Source organism: Rosa rugosa, chromosome 5 (assembly GCF_958449725.1).
Source record: "Rosa rugosa chromosome 5, drRosRugo1.1, whole genome shotgun sequence".
Lineage (NCBI taxonomy): Eukaryota > Viridiplantae > Streptophyta > Magnoliopsida > Rosales > Rosaceae > Rosa > Rosa rugosa.
Window position 1 is genome coordinate 8690258 of NC_084824.1, and position 18587 is coordinate 8708844.

General features: G+C 38.8%; 4 protein-coding genes across 5 annotated transcripts; 1 reads left to right on the top strand and 3 right to left on the bottom strand.

The window, feature by feature from the left end:
• Positions 1 to 2114: 2114 nt before the first annotated feature.
• Positions 2115 to 3651, bottom strand: LOC133710272 (putative clathrin assembly protein At1g25240). Its single transcript, XM_062136300.1, has one exon. The coding sequence runs from the start codon at positions 3491 to 3493 to the stop codon at positions 2228 to 2230; it is 1266 nt and encodes a 421-aa protein (XP_061992284.1). The 5' UTR covers positions 3494 to 3651; the 3' UTR covers positions 2115 to 2227.
• A 1414-nt stretch (positions 3652 to 5065) lies between these two features.
• On the top strand, positions 5066 to 6274 carry LOC133708463 (uncharacterized). 2 transcript variants are annotated; one of them, XM_062133921.1, is made up of 3 exons: positions 5066 to 5376; positions 5481 to 5678; positions 5767 to 6274. In XM_062133921.1, the coding sequence occupies exons 1-3, from the start codon at positions 5323 to 5325 to the stop codon at positions 6082 to 6084; spliced, it is 570 nt and encodes a 189-aa protein (XP_061989905.1). In that variant the 5' UTR covers positions 5066 to 5322; the 3' UTR covers positions 6085 to 6274. The 2 variants fall into 2 exon arrangements, with proteins under 2 accessions (XP_061989905.1, XP_061989906.1); XM_062133922.1 differs by having other exon boundaries at positions 5800 to 6274.
• Positions 6275 to 6319: 45 nt separating this feature from the next.
• On the bottom strand, positions 6320 to 10993 carry LOC133708460 (IAA-alanine resistance protein 1). Its single transcript, XM_062133919.1, has 11 exons — positions 10338 to 10993; positions 9653 to 9736; positions 9478 to 9527; positions 8339 to 8390; positions 8083 to 8196; positions 7732 to 8003; positions 7322 to 7471; positions 7108 to 7215; positions 6896 to 6997; positions 6764 to 6808; positions 6320 to 6680 (listed from the first exon to the last, which is right to left on the bottom strand). Exons 1-11 carry the CDS (start codon positions 10624 to 10626, stop codon positions 6525 to 6527), a joined length of 1422 nt encoding a protein of 473 aa, XP_061989903.1. The 5' UTR covers positions 10627 to 10993; the 3' UTR covers positions 6320 to 6524.
• A 714-nt stretch (positions 10994 to 11707) lies between these two features.
• On the bottom strand, positions 11708 to 17212 carry LOC133709474 (65-kDa microtubule-associated protein 6-like). Its single transcript, XM_062135235.1, has 12 exons — positions 16500 to 17212; positions 15348 to 15551; positions 14699 to 14965; positions 14039 to 14254; positions 13807 to 13962; positions 13570 to 13729; positions 13324 to 13475; positions 12991 to 13078; positions 12843 to 12916; positions 12693 to 12767; positions 12123 to 12479; positions 11708 to 12008 (listed from the first exon to the last, which is right to left on the bottom strand). The coding sequence occupies exons 1-11, from the start codon at positions 16572 to 16574 to the stop codon at positions 12141 to 12143; spliced, it is 1806 nt and encodes a 601-aa protein (XP_061991219.1). The 5' UTR covers positions 16575 to 17212; the 3' UTR covers positions 11708 to 12008; positions 12123 to 12140.
• Positions 17213 to 18587: the final 1375 nt, after the last annotated feature.

Sequence of the window (18587 nt, forward strand, 5' to 3'; positions counted from 1 at the left end):
ATTCCGGCCAACTTTCGCCGGATTCCGGTCACCGGAATTTGTTGAAAATCTCACCGGAAAAGTTTTTTTTGCCCCCAATAGACATCTATTGCCCCCCAATAGACCTCTATTGCCTCCTATTGCCCCCCAATAGACGACTATCAGCCATGTATTGCCCCCCAATAGACGTCTATTGCCCCCCAATAGAACTTTCGGTAGCCGAAATAGGAACTAATCTTCCTAAAATTTGACAGATAAAACTTTGATTAAAGAAAAAAATGAAGAAATTATATCAATTTTAAAACGTCTATTGCCTCCCAATAGACGTCTATTGCCCCCCAATAGACGTTTCGATTACCGAAATGAGAACTAATTTTTCTAAAATTACACAAATATAACTTTGATTAAAGAAAAAAAAGAAGAGATTACATTAATTCAAAACGTCTATTGCCCCCCAATAGACCTTTAACACACTCCTAAGAGCACAGAAAATAACCTGTGAAAAGAGTTCATTCCAAAGTGAACGCCATATGGAAACTTCAACAGTTTTCTCTCAAAAAAAAAAAAAGGAAACTTCAACAGTCCTCACTGTTGGGGGCAATAGACAAAAAAAAAAAAAAACACTAACCATGTATATCCAAAAAAAAAAGAAAAACACTAACCATGGGCACAAAATCTCCATCAATACAGAAAAACTAATGAACAGAAAGCTCTAGTTAAGGACCACATGGAAAACAACGCTTGGGAGCAGTTGAGCACACTCAATATTCTCAATTTCTCATCACTCCTCTGCCGTCCTCAGTCCTCACTCGTAGTCGCTCCAAAGATCAAAACCCAAAAGCGTCATGGATCAAATCCAAACCAGCCTAAATATGACGCCGCCACAGTTAAATTCCAGTAGCCCAAAAAAAAAAAATCTCAAACCGAGACAATCGAGAAACTCAGATGACGTGCCGGCGTACAATTCTCCGGCAAATCGATCCAGGTGAAATCCGGAATAACTCCTCCACGGTGAAATCGAGGCGCCGCTGGAGCGAATCAAGAGCCAGGTGCAGCTGTGGTGTAGAGGACTAACTCCTCCTCCGTCTCCGATTCGTTTGCAGCGTCGCCGTTCAGAATCTGGTTGAACTGAGAGGCATTCAGATCGACCGGCTCGGAATCGAAGAAAGCTCCGAACTCCGGCTCTCGTCCTCCGGGTCCGGAGCCTCCATGGCACGGCAGTTGGAGAACTCGCGTGCCGGCGTCTTGCTGGGGAGGGACGGAGAGAGAGAGAGAGAGATCTGCTGGAGTGATGAGAGAGATCGATATGCCGGAGGAAATGAGAGAGATAGAGTGGCATGATTTAATTTCATAATTAGATTAAGGGCAAATTGGTCATTTGATTATTAAATGGGTAGATGGGAATAAAAAACTGTTGCTGGGGTAAGTGGGATAATTTTAGTTCATTTTGGTGCTTTTGGTCAAGGACCCTTTAATATATATGACTAATCAATAGATAGTTCACATTAGTTAAGGTCACAATACACATAATTTCTCGACCAATTTGGAGCTTTACATAATCGAGTTACAGTCGGCAGTGAGATTTATAAAAAAAACACAAAAAAAATATGAAGAAGGAGAAAAAAAATTCAATAGTGACTAGAACTTCTTTCAAGGGTGTAAATTTTCATTATATGAACTCTTTCCTAGCCCAAGCGTTACTCGATCCTGTTGTGCTCCAAACAAAGATGCGGAAATGAAATTCAGTTTGTGGGCTAGGAACCTTGGCTCATGTTTGTCAATTTACGGGTTTTTTTTTTTCTGCAAACTATTAAATGAATTACAGTCCGATTGTTGATTTTTCTTTCGAGCACGTAAGTTAGATATGTGAACCACATTGTGCAGTGTCAGAAATTCAATGAAATATATTTTTTTGTGAAGTATGCCGAATCAATAGAAATATGTATTATAACACACCTTTTAAGTAAATCACAATGAATTATGAATAAGCTAGCTCGCCATAGTAAAAAGTTAGCCAACATAAAGTGATAAGACGGTATTTTCTCAAAAGAAAAAGAAGAGAGAATAGATATGACCATTCCATACGTGCATGCATGCCATATTGATCCGTCTATTATCAAATTGGCCGGGGAAAAGGGAGGAAATATAAGTTAGATTCACATATTGGGAAATGTAAGTGGCATAAATATCCTGGAAACTATGATCGAAACAATATCCAATATTCATTAAATTCATACCACAATCAAATTTATAAACTAATCAAATCCGGAAGAGCTTGGTTATGTGTAGGTGCAACATAAGGCATCAGATTCGAAGAGGATGCAAAAGGGTTTTTATAATCTGCAGTTGCAGCACTGGCATCATTGTAACCAGTACTCACCCAGCTGATCATATCGTCATCAGGAAACACCTCCCACTTGTCTGTGATTATAGTCTTGAACACCTTCTGCTTATTCTTCGTCGTCGTCTGCTGACCATGATCATCACCAACCATTAATAAATCATCACCACCGCTTTCTATCGCCACAATCTCCATGCAGTTGTTTTGGTTCTCCTTCCTTTTTTCCTTTCCCGCATCATCACTAACTTCGTGTAGTATTCTTTCTAGGTCTCTAATATCTTCCTCCGGGATGTGCTCCACTTTAGGGCACTCCGAAGAGCCAAGAGCACCCAAATCCCTGCAGAACTCAAGGTACATTTCGAGCTCCTCTCCTTGAATCGCCGCCTTCTGAACCACCTCGAGAGCCATTTGCGCCTCTTCTTTGCCCGGCGCCGCGTAAATCCTCATCAGAGTTCTAGAAATACCCTTGCAAATTCTGCTGTACACGTCGAAGATCTCTGTCAAAATGCAGATCATGGCTTCGAAAACCAGATACACCTTTGCCGTGCCGGGGTTGGGCCTGATCTGTAGCAACATGTCCATCAATGCCTGCCATTTCCGAAGCTTCCCGAGCTCCTCCTTCAACGGAGGCTCCTCCTCCGGAGACTGAATTTCAAGACCGCCGGCTTGTAATCTCCCCAGCTGTTGCTGTTTCCTAAACGCCACAGCCGACGACGCCGTCTCATGCAGGAAAGCGGATCTGTGGTCCAAGTAGGTAAAATACGCCCGCACGAAGGCGTTGTAGGCCCATGTCTTGCTCGGCTTGGAGTGGCCGTCCGTAAAGTTGGATAGATCAAACGGCAGCCGTCCGATCCTCTGCACGGCGGGGATCTTGCAGCAGAAGACGCCGTGCATGAGCATCAAACCCTTGAGCGCCACCACCCAGGACCTGGTCTTGTCCATTCTGGAAGAGATAGCCCACAACAATGGCTTTACGTACGTAGGAGAGGTGCGTACCCATTGGTAGACGCGGTGGAAATTCTTATAGTCGACGTGAGCCTCGTCGTGGCTGGTGGACTTGATGACGATGGATTCTAGATCGGGGTTGCGGAAAGAGGTCCGGCGGGAAATGCTGGCGGCCCAGATGCTGTTACGGTCCTTGACAAGCCCGGCAGCTTTTTTCCAGAGTTTCATTTCCTCCGGTGCCCCCCCTAGAGGCGTAGGTATTCTAAGGTGACCAGCAAATTTCTCAATGGATTCCCCTTTCCCTATTTTACTAGGCCTCCTTCTCTCTCCGTTTCTGCTGCTCTTTCCCTCCTTACATTTTTATTTTTTATTTTAGTTTTTCCATTTTCTCATTTGGACAACCAAGAGTGGTACTGTTTTGTTATTTCTGGACGTGCATTATTTAGTAAGCGAGTGAGTTGCAAATTTTGACCGTAATAATTGGTTTCTCTAAAAACAGAAAAGGAGTCATTACAGACCGGACTGAGAAACGTCTAGAGAATCTGATACTGATGTTATGTTACGTTTAGGACGTTTTCAAGGCTTTATTTGCGGACGCGGACGCGACACACGGGACAGGGACGACGTTGACTCTATTATGCATGACTTCCAGCCCAAAAGCTAGCTCAATCAAATTGGGCTTTCTTAGGAAATAGATTGGACTTGTTTGTGACCCAAAAGCTGAACCAAAGGTCGACAAAAGAAACAACACCCCAAAGCAAAGCAAAGATTTGTTTTTTTTTGAAAAAAAAAGTAAGAAAATTAGCTCTGTCAATTGAAAAGAAAAACGGATTGATGATAAAATGAGTTGAGGATCATCTGTTATCAGGCTAGTTAGCTGCTACACTTTTAATTAATTATTCCCAATGCAGTAGACAACTGTTATAGTTAGATTTTATGTAACAATTAAGACCGAATGTAGTCTATTAATGGGTTCTAAACGAAAAAAAAAAAAAAAAACAACAACAACAACAGTGTTTCTAAAAATGTCTTGAAGTCTTTTCCTATCGAGTTACTATGAAATGTCATTTTTCTTTTTTAACTGAATATATAGTTTACCACTCAAAAGGAAGATCGAATAACTAGAGCTAGACAACAAAATCTTTCAATTGTCAGCTACAGGATCATATTGCTTTATCGTTATTGTGAAATTTTTTTACAGAACACAAAGTGCTGATGACATGACTTGTGTAGAGGTACTTCTGCAGTATCTGCAAGACTGCAACAGCATGCATGCATTTCCTTTGGTCCTTCGAGTTTAATTAGAACCAAATTCTATTGCATTTGCATCGATATATGAACAAATTAATCAAAATAAAGTGTCTAAAGGGAGCTCTTCTATCTCGTGCTTTCCGCTCGCCTCTGCTTCTGTTCTTTACTCCTTTCTCAGTGTGAATGTGTTGGTGCGAGTCTTTATAAGCTTTTGCAACAGTCGCACCAGCAGCTCAGCTGCTCATGTACATGACACATTTTCTACCTGCAAAACCCTAAAAAGCAGAAAGCGGGGGATTGTTACATTTTTAACCTAGCTAGCTATCTCTCTCATATCTATAACTGTTCCTTAATCAAAGCAACAAAGTGAAAACAAAAGCTTGTCTCTTTCTCTTTTTGTGAATTGAATCTGTGTGTGAGAGAGAGAGAGTGAAAAAAGCTAAAGAGAAAGAGAGAGCAATGAGGGGCCCCAAATAAAGTAAAGAAAAGGGTTCGTAGAAATGAATAAAGTAGTAGCAGGAGGGAGGAAATCCAAAGAAAAAAAGACGAAAATGGTGGGAATCTTTCTTCATGATCTTCTTCCACTGACCACTGTGCAAACCATCCCATACCGCCACCTCTCTTTCTCTCTCTCGGCCTCGCCCTACTACTAGTACTATCCCTACTAGCTTAGGCTTAGGCTGCTACTCCTTTTTATGGTCTCACCTCAGCAGCTTTGTCTTTTCATCAATCTTTTCCTACCTACAGATCTCTCACTCCAGAAGAGAACAAATTTGCTCAGCGTCAGCTAGCATGTGTTCAACAACATGAACAATAATAATAATATATCTATGGGATTTTCATGTGGAAGTCATTATTATGTAAGTTCGCTTTCCCTCTCCCTCACTCTTGCTCTCATTCCAAAGATCTCCATATACTAGTTGCACAACTTTTATCATTATATAGAGTACTTCATTTTCCTTAGGATGGAGAAGAACCTGAAGTTCCTCTGATAAATGAAACAAAGAGGTGTGCTGCTATGGATGTTCAAGTTCATAATGAGCTTCATGAAGGTGAAGTAGAACTATTTGACTTTGAATTCTGGCCCATTGAACATCCTTCAGAGCCGCCCGATGAGGATCACCCTCTGAAATGCCCAATGCCGGACTCTTCTGTCATCAATGTAAGCATCTGTGTGTTTAGTTCTCTCAGTTTCTTTTTGTTGTGCGTTTAACATTTGGTGGTAGTGATGTTTGTTTTTACATCTGCAGATTGATATAGTCTCATGTAAAATAAATTTACAGGATGGAGGAACAGGAAGGGTTTCTGAGAGCAACTATAACAGCTCAATGCCGCGTAAGAGATCAGAAGTTTCTTCTGCTGCATTTATGGATGAGATGGTAGATCAGCCTCCTGTTCCGGTTCCTGTTCCGGTTCGAGCAGTGCGGAAGAGGCATCACACTCTCACCCGCGGCGGGGGTGACCATATCATATCCCCTCTGAGGAGAATGCCGCCCCATCCGCCTCGCCCTCTACCGGCTCAGAGCATCACCGTCTTTCAAATGCTTCAGCAGCTGGACAAGTCTTGATCGAAAATGGTTCACGTCACTTGTCTTGCTCTTTTCAAGTGTGTTATTGATTATCGAGTGAGATGAGGAAAATGGTCAATTACATATATTGTAGCTGGTATAGAAAGATGCAGGACGAACTCTTTTGTAATTTCATTGCCTATTTCAGCTTCTGTTTCTGAATATTGAGCTGTGTGTTTTTTACGAACGATACCATCAATCAAATTGAGGGGGAAAAAGAAGAAGATGAAGCATGTTTAACTAAAGCATGTTTATCTATCAAATCAGCGGAAAAACAAGAACCATGTTCCACAGAATGTGTATGGAATCCTTCTTTTCTCTATCTTATCTCGTCTCATTTTCAGATTCCCCACACATTTCACGTGGAGAAGAATTGTAATTTGATTTCATCCCCTATTAGTACAATTTCGATAGTTGAGTCCCAATTTCTAAATGCACTTTCATTCATAAAGTGAAATACATAGAGCAACTGACATGCCGAGTATCAACGAAGTTAATTGCATCGCTGTGCTTTTCAATGATGAGTTGCCATTGCTATTCATTTCTGCAAGCACTCCAGCAACCGCAATGTATATAAATCCACCAGCTGTAAAACCCTGCAATTTGGTAGAAAAAATTTCATTGAGATTTTGACAGGCAAGTATGAACTAATTCAACCAACACGTCAGGCTATTTTCACCTCCATCAAAGATGACTGTCCCGGATCTTGTCCGACAAGCAGAGCCTGCACCAAAAGCGACAGATTACCTTCTCATTTCAATCACTGAAGATACAAATTGAAAAGGAAAACCTAGTATAGACTATAACCTACCGTTGCAGTTCCAACGAGGGCCACAAGTGCTGAGAGGAAATTGAAAAAGAGAGCTTTAGATACACTGAAACCAGACCTCACCAGAATACCAAAATCACCAACCTGAAACAGAGTAAGGTGATAAATTATGAACACTGCATGTATTGATAAGAGATTCATACTTGAATATATAGTATTATCCACATTAAATGAACAAAAGGGAAAACTCAAACCTCTTGAGGAATCTCATGCGCAAGCAAGAATAGAGTTCTAGACCACCCACCAACAGTACCATGAAGCAGGAAAGCACTTCCTAAAGCCATCCCATCTGTGAAATTGTGCTGCAGTGGAAAGATAACGCTTTTTATTACAATAATAACCCTGTATCATGAACCACAGTTTTTGTTTGAATAAGTACAAGATTGACTGTAAATAAGAACCACATACAACACCGTCAGAGAAGAGATTGAGATAACCAAACACAAGTTTGTTGGGTGATCGTGTAGGTTCTACATCTAACGATTTAGCATCATGACTCGAGTCATCTGCAGCATGAACATCTTGTTTATTATCCCTATCACCTGTGGCAGTGTTTCTCTGCAAGATTGGCCAGATGGCACTGTCAATACTTCAAACACAATAAAACTTCATTACCAAGGGTAATTTTTCTTCAACTAAATGGGAAACATGAAAATTGTCATTAGCAGACAGCTATCCTTAACCTTTTAACATTGATATAGACATGAAAGTAATTTATAAACTAACCAATAGCAGTTCTATATCTGACATAAAATCAAGGTGCAACACAACCTTGCTGAAGTTTGAATATAAATCAAGATGCTGACTAAGCTGCTTACCTTACGCAATTGAGAATCATGATGAGAATTTTCCTTCAAAGAATCATTTAAAACTTCACTTTCCACTTTTCCTTCAGATGACACATTTGGCTTCCTTCCATCTTTTCCAGCGGAAGATTCTGATGTCAAGTCATCATGAGAATCGTTGTCATCCTTCAATTTCTTGCTGTGATGATGGTGATGATGACCATGACCCAATGCATTAGTTCCTCCAGAGTGTTCCTCGACATACCTCACCATCTTTTCTACCAAAAGAAATAATACAATTCCCGCTGCAACAACCATTATATAGTTATACGAATGCAACTAAAATCCAACAAGACAACATGAAAAATGTATATTAATACTAACCCAGGACAGCAATTCCTACAGAAAGATCTTCCAAAGAATGCGCATGTGAATGCTCATGTTCACTATGATCGTGATGATCATGGCCTACAGGGTCGTCATGTGAGTGCCCTCCACCTGCAATAAATTGGATTCTGACTCACTTATAAGAAATGCAAACATGAACAGCTACACCCTATATGTATAATGCATGTAGAGATGAACTAAAAGCTGCAAATCAATGCAAGCATTATAATTGAATGTCTAACTAATGTCCTACCAAAAGCATGTGGTAATTGATGAAGGAAAGCATCCCCTAACATAGCTCCAGCCTGCAAATGAAATTCAAATAGTGGTTCAAGAAACAATACACTAGAAATGTTTTTCAAATCCTCTGACTAATGAGAACCATTAACTGCATGCTCTTTGAGATATGATAATTACCAGGCAAATAATATTCCGATCAAAGACACTATTTGTTCAAAAGTAAACAAAAGAAATTTTTTATATTATGATACATCCAACACAATTGAACAAGTATACGTTGCTTAGTTCAGAAAGGCATTCAAAATTTAAGAACAATATAGGACAAAAGATCCTGTTGTTTGGTAACTGACAGAAATGGTGAAATGTCGGAGCTCAAATCTAACACACACTCATGCAAAACTTTTCAAATATGGATTTGACTGTCAGGACAGATTAATGATAGTAAATCTAACAGTTCAGTAATCAATCTATCTTAAGTCAAAACATGTATATTACTGATTTACTGAGGCTTGAACCCTGGCATTAGGACTCTGGGAGCCATATTAAGGTCAACACCACTAAGCCACTGCAACTTAGATGCCAAAATAGCATTTTTTCCTAAGATGTTCTGGATCCCTGAGATCCACTCAGGATAGCAAGGCTATGGAAGTTGAACAGAGCCTACCCAACCCCACAATTTCCAAGTTTCGGGGGTAAAAACAGTACAAATTCCCAGCCTGTTCCACATACTACAGCAGTCTACATCAGCTACCTTAGAAACCCACCAAGCCAGGGGCTGAGTTAATATTCAACCCCAAGTAAAATACTGTAAGAACTTCCAAAAGCCATCCAAATTCGTATTTTAGTTGCTTTAACACGAGGAAATGTAGTAGGCAATGTTTAGCAAATTGGAGACATATTTCACAAAGCCAAATTTCAGCTTCAATAGTCGACAGGAAAGTCTTACAGCATAAAAGGATAGTGTTGACATAGAAAGTACTGCTCTGACGTAGTTTAGATTCACCATATTAGCAATGGCAAAGAAAACAAGGGGAGAGAGCTGGAGATTAATTGATAACACATGGTAGTGAAGCGATGTGAACCACATAAAATTTACAATTACAAAGAAGCATTAGAAGTTAAATGTAAATGAGCAATAATAAGGAATCTGACCCCAAATAAAGCCAACGAATCAACAACTGCCTTGGATGGTTTCCCCTGTACTGCAATAATGCAATACAGTCAGTCCCTGAATATTACTGACTAGAGCAAGTTTCTCACTTAATTGAGAAAAAAGTCATTGCCAAAGTCAAGTAAGGATCTGTACATTTGCAATGAAGTGACTTACCGAATATTACTGGCAAGATAATCAGGCAAATGAGGGAAGCCATGCTCACCAAAAACGAGCATCCCAATGAATGAATCCAAAGACCTATAAATAATTAAATATAACCAATAAAAGAGGAACAAGGTTACATGGAGTCAGGGACACATTTCAGATGAGTATTATAACTTGACACAAAAAGGTAATACGAATAGATAGGAACTAAGAACTTAGAACCGTGACCAGGGTGAAGCAGAGTTGAAAAAGAGTGCAGTCTGTATTTAACAAATATAGAGATCAAACTCCAATCGAGGGACATCTCATTGCTTTACGCTTGTGATACTGTGTTCCATGTTACATATCCAAACTTTCAAATGAGGCGCTTCAGTTCACATGTTGATTTATTTACCCAATCCTATCAATTTCTTTACCTAACTGACAAAGCTTCTTACTGATATCTCAGATTGTCTATTGTGAAGCACATTCCCAATTCTATCAATTCGTATACCAGAATGACAACGTCATCAAAATCTAATAATTGCGAAAAAAATCCCAGAACTTGTTTGGCAACCACACAAAAAAATGCACAAACAATTCATTGCTTCATACAGTACGCATATCTCAGCAAACCCAAAATCGAAAAAAGTCAACAGTAGATACAAACCCATCCTAACATACATAATCATCAGAAGATTACAAAAACACATACCAGTCACCGAGAGCTGCAAAGCACCAAAATGCTCATGGTCATGTTGAAACCCAAATCCATACAACTTCATATCCTCCTCCTCCGCCAATTCCTCCGGAAGAAGCTTCGACCCCACCAAGCTCTGGCCTTGGTGACCATGGCCATGATGGTCATGGTCATCATGGCCGTGATTACAGTGGTGGGTGTGAACATGAGCCTCCCCAGATGCACAAACCAAGCTCAGATCCAAACACAGCCCAAGAACCAAAGCAGCAACAACAGACAACATACGTCTCTTACACAACTCCATGTCCAGACACAAGCCCAACCGCGAGCTGTTTGGGTGTGAGAGAGAGAGAGAGAGAGAGTAGACTTTAACTACTAAGAACGGTTCTTGCAGACGCCTTCGATGGTGATAACGCAAACGATTAAAAAGAAAAGCACTATTATTCCGATTATGATACCGAAGGTCACCACATCCATCCCCTCTTTTTTTTTTCTTTCTTTTTTTAGCCGAACAATCTAATGACAGACCAGATCCCGTTCTTTCTCTCCCAAAGTCCCAACTGAAACTGATACACTGATTACACTCCACTCAGTCCCCTAGTTATTGATTCCACATCTTTGTTTGTTGCAATGAGTGCCTCTGTCTATTACAAAGTTGTAGACTTCGTGTAGGGCTGTCACTTGATCGCTATACATGTATATGTATTGAAAATCATAGTATATAAAGTCAATATTTAGATAATCGGTAGATTGGGTATTTACTAAAACTAAACTAACTTTTTCAGTAATTTTTTATTTTGATTTTATCAGTCTCGAATTATCAAAAAGTCGGTATACCAAACTTAATACATCGGTCGGTTTGGTAATTACCAAACCAATTGGCAGCCCTAACTTTGTGCAATTAGCCCTGTAGCAAATTATTACCGTTATTACTGAACTGTGCTTCAGTCTGTGGATAATTTGCTGGAAAGGTCTTATCTTTGTATTCTTGGTACTACGTCAGGATAGTCCAAGATCTGATCTTTACGTTTCAGACTGATCAGAGCATATAGAAAAGACCATGAAATTGCACATGGATAAAGTTGCAGCTTCTTTATTTCAGTGTGAGGAAGAAGGTTGAGAATGGGAACATGCACGACCGGTTTGTGGAGCTGACATTTGCTGAAAAGCAAGCAAAATATTGCGACATTGGGTCTTTTGAGGCTCTTGCAAGCTTAGATTAATGAACAAGTAGAAAAATTATGCATACAGAATATGAACCATAAGCTGCAGGGAATGAATAAGCTTTGGGCTTGTGGCAGCAGTGCCCACATGGCCACATGAAATGGGAGGTGTGGAACTCATATATACACATCAAAACATGAAATAGTGAAAACACGAGCAAATCCAACAAAGGACAAGGTCAGCACTCGGCACTACCATATAACCCTTTTTAATATAGTAAAGCTACTCAATATTGACGTGCAAGACTCCCAAGTTAACAAGTGAAAAGCCAAAACTTTACCTAGCAGAGTCACCTCTCAAAGCACAACTTTGTTCTCAAAAGTTAAACTACTACCATTTTCCACGTAATCCTAACAAATTACAATCATAGACTAGTGTGTACAATCCCCTTCCATATTCACAAGGTTTCCGCTGCTTTAATCCGGTGTGTACTTTCATCTAACTTGTAAGCAGCTGTATGACCTGCAAAAACACCACCAAGTCATCAACAAAGTGGAGAACAAGAATCTTGCAGAATGCTCTGCATAAATTTTTACGGAATAAACATAGGGAAACATTTACGGTAGTGAAGCATACCATTTCCAATGTTTAGCATTAATCACGAGGGGGGGAGCCTAACACTGAACCACAAACAGATGTAGCATATGACATTGTATCTTCTTTTGATATGGCCACAAAGTTCAGTGGTGCAGTAGACAATCGTCTCATTTCCTTGAAATATCCATTTTGGCGCCCTGAGTAAGATCGGGGTGTTAAGAGCTCCGGAGTGCCGCTGCCAACTGAGTTCCGCCGAGGGGTAGGAGTCATGGATCCATTTCCATTTGCACGATATCCATTTGGTTTTCTGAAGCTATTACTTTTTCTAGGACTAGGTCTAGACCCATACATGGCCTCTTTCTCTGTGAGGAGAAGATCTTGGATCTTCTTTTGGTCCTATAAAGGAAAGAATGTTAAAGACATCATCCACAGAGGAAGAGGAAAGAGCCATAAGATAAGATTTTAAGCAACTGTGCCAGTTTACAAACTCATTCGACACAACTGTTTTACTTTTATCTTTGAGTGACAACTTTCCCTTAGAATAGTACACAGTAAGTAGCTGCTGAAAGTATATGAAAGACCCACATAAGATAGTGTAGTTAAACTTACCCTAGATCGCTTCTTCTCCTCTTCCTTCTGCCGCCTGCTCACCTTGTAATCCTCTAGTATTGACACCAAGCGTACCTGCAAATATTTGGAACCCAAGTTTAGAAGAGAACAGACCAGAGAGAAAACAAATCCTAGAATACAACTACTTACCCCATCATAAAGAAATAATGTCTTTCTCTCGTTTTCCCAGGCCAGTGTTTTGTTTATCAAATTGTCAACAATTGCTGCAAAGAGAAATTGTTAGCTCTAACAGTGCTACAGCCACAGATATAGTAGTGAATGGTAAAGAAGACAGTACCTGGAATTTTGTTTACAGTCACTCGAGCACGTTCTGCACGTTTAAGGTTAATGTGAACCCCTCTCCCAGCACTGTACCGACTATCATCCTGGAATTCAATAAGAAGATTTTAAAAAGAATAAAACTAGAAGTATTACAAAGAAGAGGCATTAATAATTAACAGTGGCACAAAAGATGGATTGTAGCTAATAAATGTCAAACAAATCTAACTTCAGAAATATCTGAAATAAATAAGCTGATGTAGGATAAAAAGACCAGCTAGAATAACCAGCTATTGTTTTCATATCAGAACTGGTGAAAACTGAAAAGCTACCACAACATCTCAAAGCTTACTTGATTGTAGTCTTCGAGCCAATTTTCCTCTTCACAAGCAAATAGCCACCGGTCTATCCTATCCGTAATTTCTTTTCGACTTAGAGCTTCTTCTTTAACTTTGAGTATCTGTGCTTCTATGTTTGCCAGAAGTTCGGACGGATCTACTAGACCTGAACAAAAGCAACATGATCAATAGACCTTTTTTAGGCAATTATATATTAGCAAATACATCTAACTGGCTTTAACCAAAGTGAAGTTTGATACCAGAATCTATCAATGCACTTGATTTCTCAGCAGCTGTGTTGGTATCAGGTTCAATGTGAGTCATTCTGCATATTTCCTCTAATTCAGACCTCCTTTTCATAACGAGCTCTTTCATTCTACTTGCTTTCAATTCAGTGAGTCTCTCCACTTCTGCCGATGCCTGTCAAAGTGATGAGAGTAATTTGAGGATAAATATTTGGAGAACTATAACTAAGAGATATGAGATTGATATTCAACCTGTTCAATAACATCTGTTGAAAGTAAGCCAAGATGTGTAATTTCTGGTTCTGCATTTCCAAGAATGTAAGTAATCCTTGAAAATTTATTCATTTCTTCTTTTGAAGAGTCCATCAAATTCCAAAGTTCATAGAGGGATGCTACGACATCTTTTAGCTGCATTTTGGAAAAAGGTTACACATATATTTCATAGCCAGAATCAAAAGGCATGTACAGTAGGAACAGGATTTACCTTCTGGATTCGAGCTTTTCTTTCGGTTTTCAACTTGAAAATGGTCTGCTCTAGACCCTCCAATGTGCTATTGCTGATGTTCGTGGACTGTTCTGTGTTTGTCCTCTGCAAGCTAGGATCTACTTCACTTACAGTTTTACCAAAATCCAAGCCAAGCACACCGCAAAGAGAATGAACCTCATTGATATATTCCAAAACCTTCTGAAGGCGGTCAGACTGCCAAAACAGAGAAGCATACTCAAATTATCAGAATATAGATACAAATACAGTATAAGTGAGCTAAACCCTGTCCAAAGCATCCATAATGCAAATAATCTCCTGTCTAAAATAGGACAGCTTTTCTTGTTTATCCAACAATTTTCAGTGATAAAATCAACCCAATAGGTATTGTCAGAAAGTAAACTATCAAAGACAAATGTAACCCTTGGTTACAGCAATAGAGCTGTAACCTCCCGCTAATTGTCTACAAATTGTGAGATCAGACATAAGCTATCTAAAGACTTTATCTAAATTCTCCCACTTTAGCAAGATGATTATATTTCATTTACACAGATGTAGAACAGCAGTTGCAACCATTTATCCAGGACCTCACAACTCAAATTATAATCAAAGAATCACCAAGTTAACTTGCAGTGTGAGCTCGTATCATAATATACTCACCTTCTCCTTTTGAAGGGTGTGCAGATGTGCTTGATATTCAGTTAGCTTCCTCGATGACAAGTCATGTTCATCAAGGGTTAATGAACTGATCAAAGAACTGTTGAGATGATCATAACCAGATATTTCCTCGCTGATCTTCTCAATTTGTGTCCTTATATCTGAAAATTGCTTCATTCGTGCCTCTTTCTTTATTTTTAGATTGTCTAGCAGTGGTGCAACAGATGCGAGTTTCTCTTTCAAAGAACTTGATCTCTTTTCCCTCCGTATCTGTAAAATTATGTTGTGAATTAGTAAACATATGCAACTGAAACAGCAGCTGGTAGCCACAATCAGTACACAGGGTTCATAAAAGGATTACCAAGCAGAACAGTATTACCAACATTTAATAACAGGAAAAGACACTTATTAAACAAAATTCTTCTACAAGCTAGAATCTTCAAGAACTATAAAAAGCCAAAGGGCATTCTTCCCTACATCTGATAATCGTGGTAAGAATATTCTGGTTGAGAAGTATTACAATCCAAATGTACCCATATAGATCTGAATGATAAACAATAACAAACCTAGCCATTCAATCACAGTATATTAATCACAAATATGACAAATAAATGACCCAAATTGGAAAATAGGAGAGCAAAACTGCTAGTACCGGTGAATCAATATTGAGTTCCCCCAGAGTAGCCATGAGAGTGGCGAGCTCAGCTTCTTTTGCTGCAACGGACTGATGAAGGCGTGCCTTGGTATTGGCAGCTTCATCAACCTTCCTCCTGTAAACTTCTAAGCATTCCCTTTCCAACTCCAACAACATGCGGTCTTGGTCTGCCGCACTCTCACCAATGTCATTCCATATTTGCTGCAAAGCAGAAGCACAAAAACGGTTATTGCTGTATCACCATTCACATTTTCTTTACTTCACAACAGAGTGTGAAAAATTTGCCAGAAGTACATGGGGTAACAAACATTTTATTAACGAAAAGTAACCAAAGGAAACACACAAGCACCGTTCTCGTGATCTATGACACATCAAAAACTTGCATAGCAGAAAAATAACAGAGAAAATCTTCAAAATTAAGATAAATGAAGTAGTAATGTTGAATTATGGAAATTGGGAAACAAAAGTCAAGAACCCAAAGTTTTAGCAACTTCATTCCGGCCAAGTAGCATCCCCGGTTTATTACCACAGATGAATGAGCATTTTGGAAGAACGAACAGAAAGTCAAATCCCATAAGAAAAACAAGTGAACAGAACCCTAGTCTCAAAAAATCCATTGAAATAGAAAAGTAAAATTGAGGAACTTCAGAATTCAGGAAGACACTTACACAAAAAGCCAGGAAATGAATACAACATAGATAATTAAGATTGGCGAAACCCATTAGAAGAAAAGAAAAATAGAAATAAAACAGAAAAAAAATCCCCAATATAAACAAACACATATTTTTCATAAAAACCATGCTCGAGTATACACAGTGATACAGAGAAACTGAATTTGAAAACTATGGTGAACAGATCACATTCTACGGAGCCTATTAACTTAAAAAGGTGGAAAGACACATCTACTTTCTCTAATAATTCAAAGAAAACATAAAAAGACCCCTAATTTAAAGCTCCATTATGACACATTTTAGCGAAATAATCAATGCTCTCCTTTTGACAGAGCAAAAAAACTTAAAGTAGGCTGGAAACCCATAATGAAAAAGCAAGCTTCCAAGAAGAAGAAGAAGAAGACCCAATTAGAAAAAGTCACAAACTTTACTGTTTAGAAACAACAAGAAACACAGAAAGTGAAGAAGAGAGAAAGACCTGAAGCTCTTTGAGCAAATGATTGCAGCCACTGCTTGCTCTGAAGCTGATAGTGGGACTCCCAAGAGCTAGCATTTTGCTCAGATCTCTATGACTTACTCAAATTGAAGTTAAAGCAAGTTTCTTGTGAGCTTTGAAGTACACCCAATAAACCAAGAGAACCCAAATTGAAGAAGTAGAGGTTGACAGTGGAAAAAGTTTACACACCAGAAAAGAAAGAAGGAGGAGGAGGAGGCATTAATTTGTTATCAAGTCAAAGAGAGACCGAGAGACCAAGAAACACTTGGGCCTGTCTCCATTGCCATAAACAACCTTAGCTCTTCCTCTAGATCTGAACCCTCTCTTCACTCTTCCCTGCCAAAAGCTTTGGTCACTTTATCTTTAAATTTTTCAAGAAAATGTGAAAGAATTAGAACAAGCAAAGGATCTCCGAGATGGGTTTTGAACGGAACGGGGAATGGAAAAAGAAAGAATAGCAACAACTAAGGGAAGAGGGAGAGAGAGAGAGAGAGAGAGAGAGGGAGGAGGAAGAAGAAGATGGTAAAGGTTCAGACTTTAGAGAGAGAAAAAGAAAATCATTGGCATAGTAATAACCAAACCAAACCAATTATTAAACAAATAACAAGAAAACTGACTATCTTTTATGAGCCAAAAATGCCAAGGTAGCAGGTGAGTGTGTGATACTATGTATCAGATTGCGCGCGTGGGTTTTCTTTCCAATAAGGAAATGGAATTGGAAATTCATGAGGTGAGTGAGTGCAACAACAAAGGGCTACAGTGAAACAAAGTCTTAAGAGTAGCTTAGCTGTGAATTTGATGTCAACTGTGATCCATGAAAAATGAGAATCTAAGAAGGTGATATTTAATTCCCTCTATTAATTACTATACATGCTATATTGCTAGGCCACATGACTTTTTTTGACTGAGACTTAAAGTTTTGATCACTTATTACTAGCACATACTTTAAGCTTTTCCTATAGGAGTAATAGGACCTAAATATGTACATGAAAGTGAAACGATATTAAATATGTGCCACTCCATTGTTTCTCCAGCTGCTCATCACCAAACTATATCTCTTAAAACAAAATATGACTCAAGGAGATGGAAACTTGTTGTTGGAGCCTTCTCCATTCATTTTACTTTAAAAAGAGTTCAGTTTTGTTCAAAGAACAAATCAAAAAAAGTTTAGCTTATCATTAGAAATGATGTTTACTTACTATTGACGGATGATTAATTTATGATTGAAACATAAAAAATAATCTAATGATATAATGATAATGCTACAATAACAGTTATAAAAAATATTACTTTAAGCTTAATTTCAATTCATTTAAGTATTTCATATTTCCGAATTGTATGTATTAATCACTAAACAAAACAAATATGCAAATTTGAATGAACTATTACGTGATGATTGTTAAATGATTAACATGAAATTAATTATACATAACTCACATCTACTACAGCTAGCATTGATGGACAATCTGTTCGGATTGCTTCGGTGAAAGGCAAAGAACAACCTAGGTATGATTTTGCAACAAGCTAGCTAACCTTTCTTGAAACATTAAAGTCTAAAGGGAAGGGGGATTAAGGCTTGATTAGTCGAAAGAGGTAGTACATGGTTCACTCTTAACTCCTAAATCAAAGTACCAATTAACCAATGCAATATACCTCAACCTCTAGCTTGTAGATATATATCATATATCATATGAATGATATTGATATATCATATGAATGATATTGGTTATTTAGAAGAAGTAATAGCTAGCTAGATCGACCATATCGAATTGTTGGTATGTCAGAAACACTAGGAAAAGACTTGTGTGCATGTTGAGTGACATGAGATGTTACATTATTGTTATGAGATGGACAGTTGGACACTCGATCGAACTACTATAAATTTTGTAATCATATTCACATGAATGCAACACTTGACATACTGACTTCCTCAACGGTACAATCAAGCATTTCTCTGCACGCAGAACGGCAGAAGCCTCTGAACTATTAAATAATAATGTTCATGTGCAGTAGCATTATAGTTACTTGGAGTCTAAACGAATATATATATAGAGGCTAGCCTCCCATGCA

Coding starts and splice junctions, on each gene's coding strand:
- LOC133708463 (XM_062133921.1), top strand. CDS start 5,323: ATGAACAATAATAATAATATATCTATGGGATTTTCATGTGGAAGTCAT. Junction 5,377..5,480: donor CATGTGGAAGTCATTATTAT/GTAAGTTCGCTT, acceptor CATTTTCCTTAG/GATGGAGAAGAACCTGAAGT. Junction 5,679..5,766: donor CGGACTCTTCTGTCATCAAT/GTAAGCATCTGT, acceptor TTACATCTGCAG/ATTGATATAGTCTCATGTAA.
- LOC133708460 (XM_062133919.1), bottom strand. CDS start 10,626: ATGGAGTTGTGTAAGAGACGTATGTTGTCTGTTGTTGCTGCTTTGGTT. Junction 7,216..7,321: donor ATCTCTTCTCTGACGGTGTT/GTATGTGGTTCT, acceptor TTTCCACTGCAG/CACAATTTCACAGATGGGAT. Junction 6,809..6,895: donor CCCTCGTTGGAACTGCAACG/GTAGGTTATAGT, acceptor CTTTTGGTGCAG/GCTCTGCTTGTCGGACAAGA.
- LOC133709474 (XM_062135235.1), bottom strand. CDS start 16,574: ATGCTAGCTCTTGGGAGTCCCACTATCAGCTTCAGAGCAAGCAGTGGC. Junction 12,917..12,990: donor GACTGTAAACAAAATTCCAG/GTACTGTCTTCT, acceptor TTCTCTTTGCAG/CAATTGTTGACAATTTGATA. Junction 12,768..12,842: donor CATTATTTCTTTATGATGGG/GTAAGTAGTTGT, acceptor AAATATTTGCAG/GTACGCTTGGTGTCAATACT.
- LOC133710272 (XM_062136300.1), bottom strand. CDS start 3,493: ATGAAACTCTGGAAAAAAGCTGCCGGGCTTGTCAAGGACCGTAACAGC.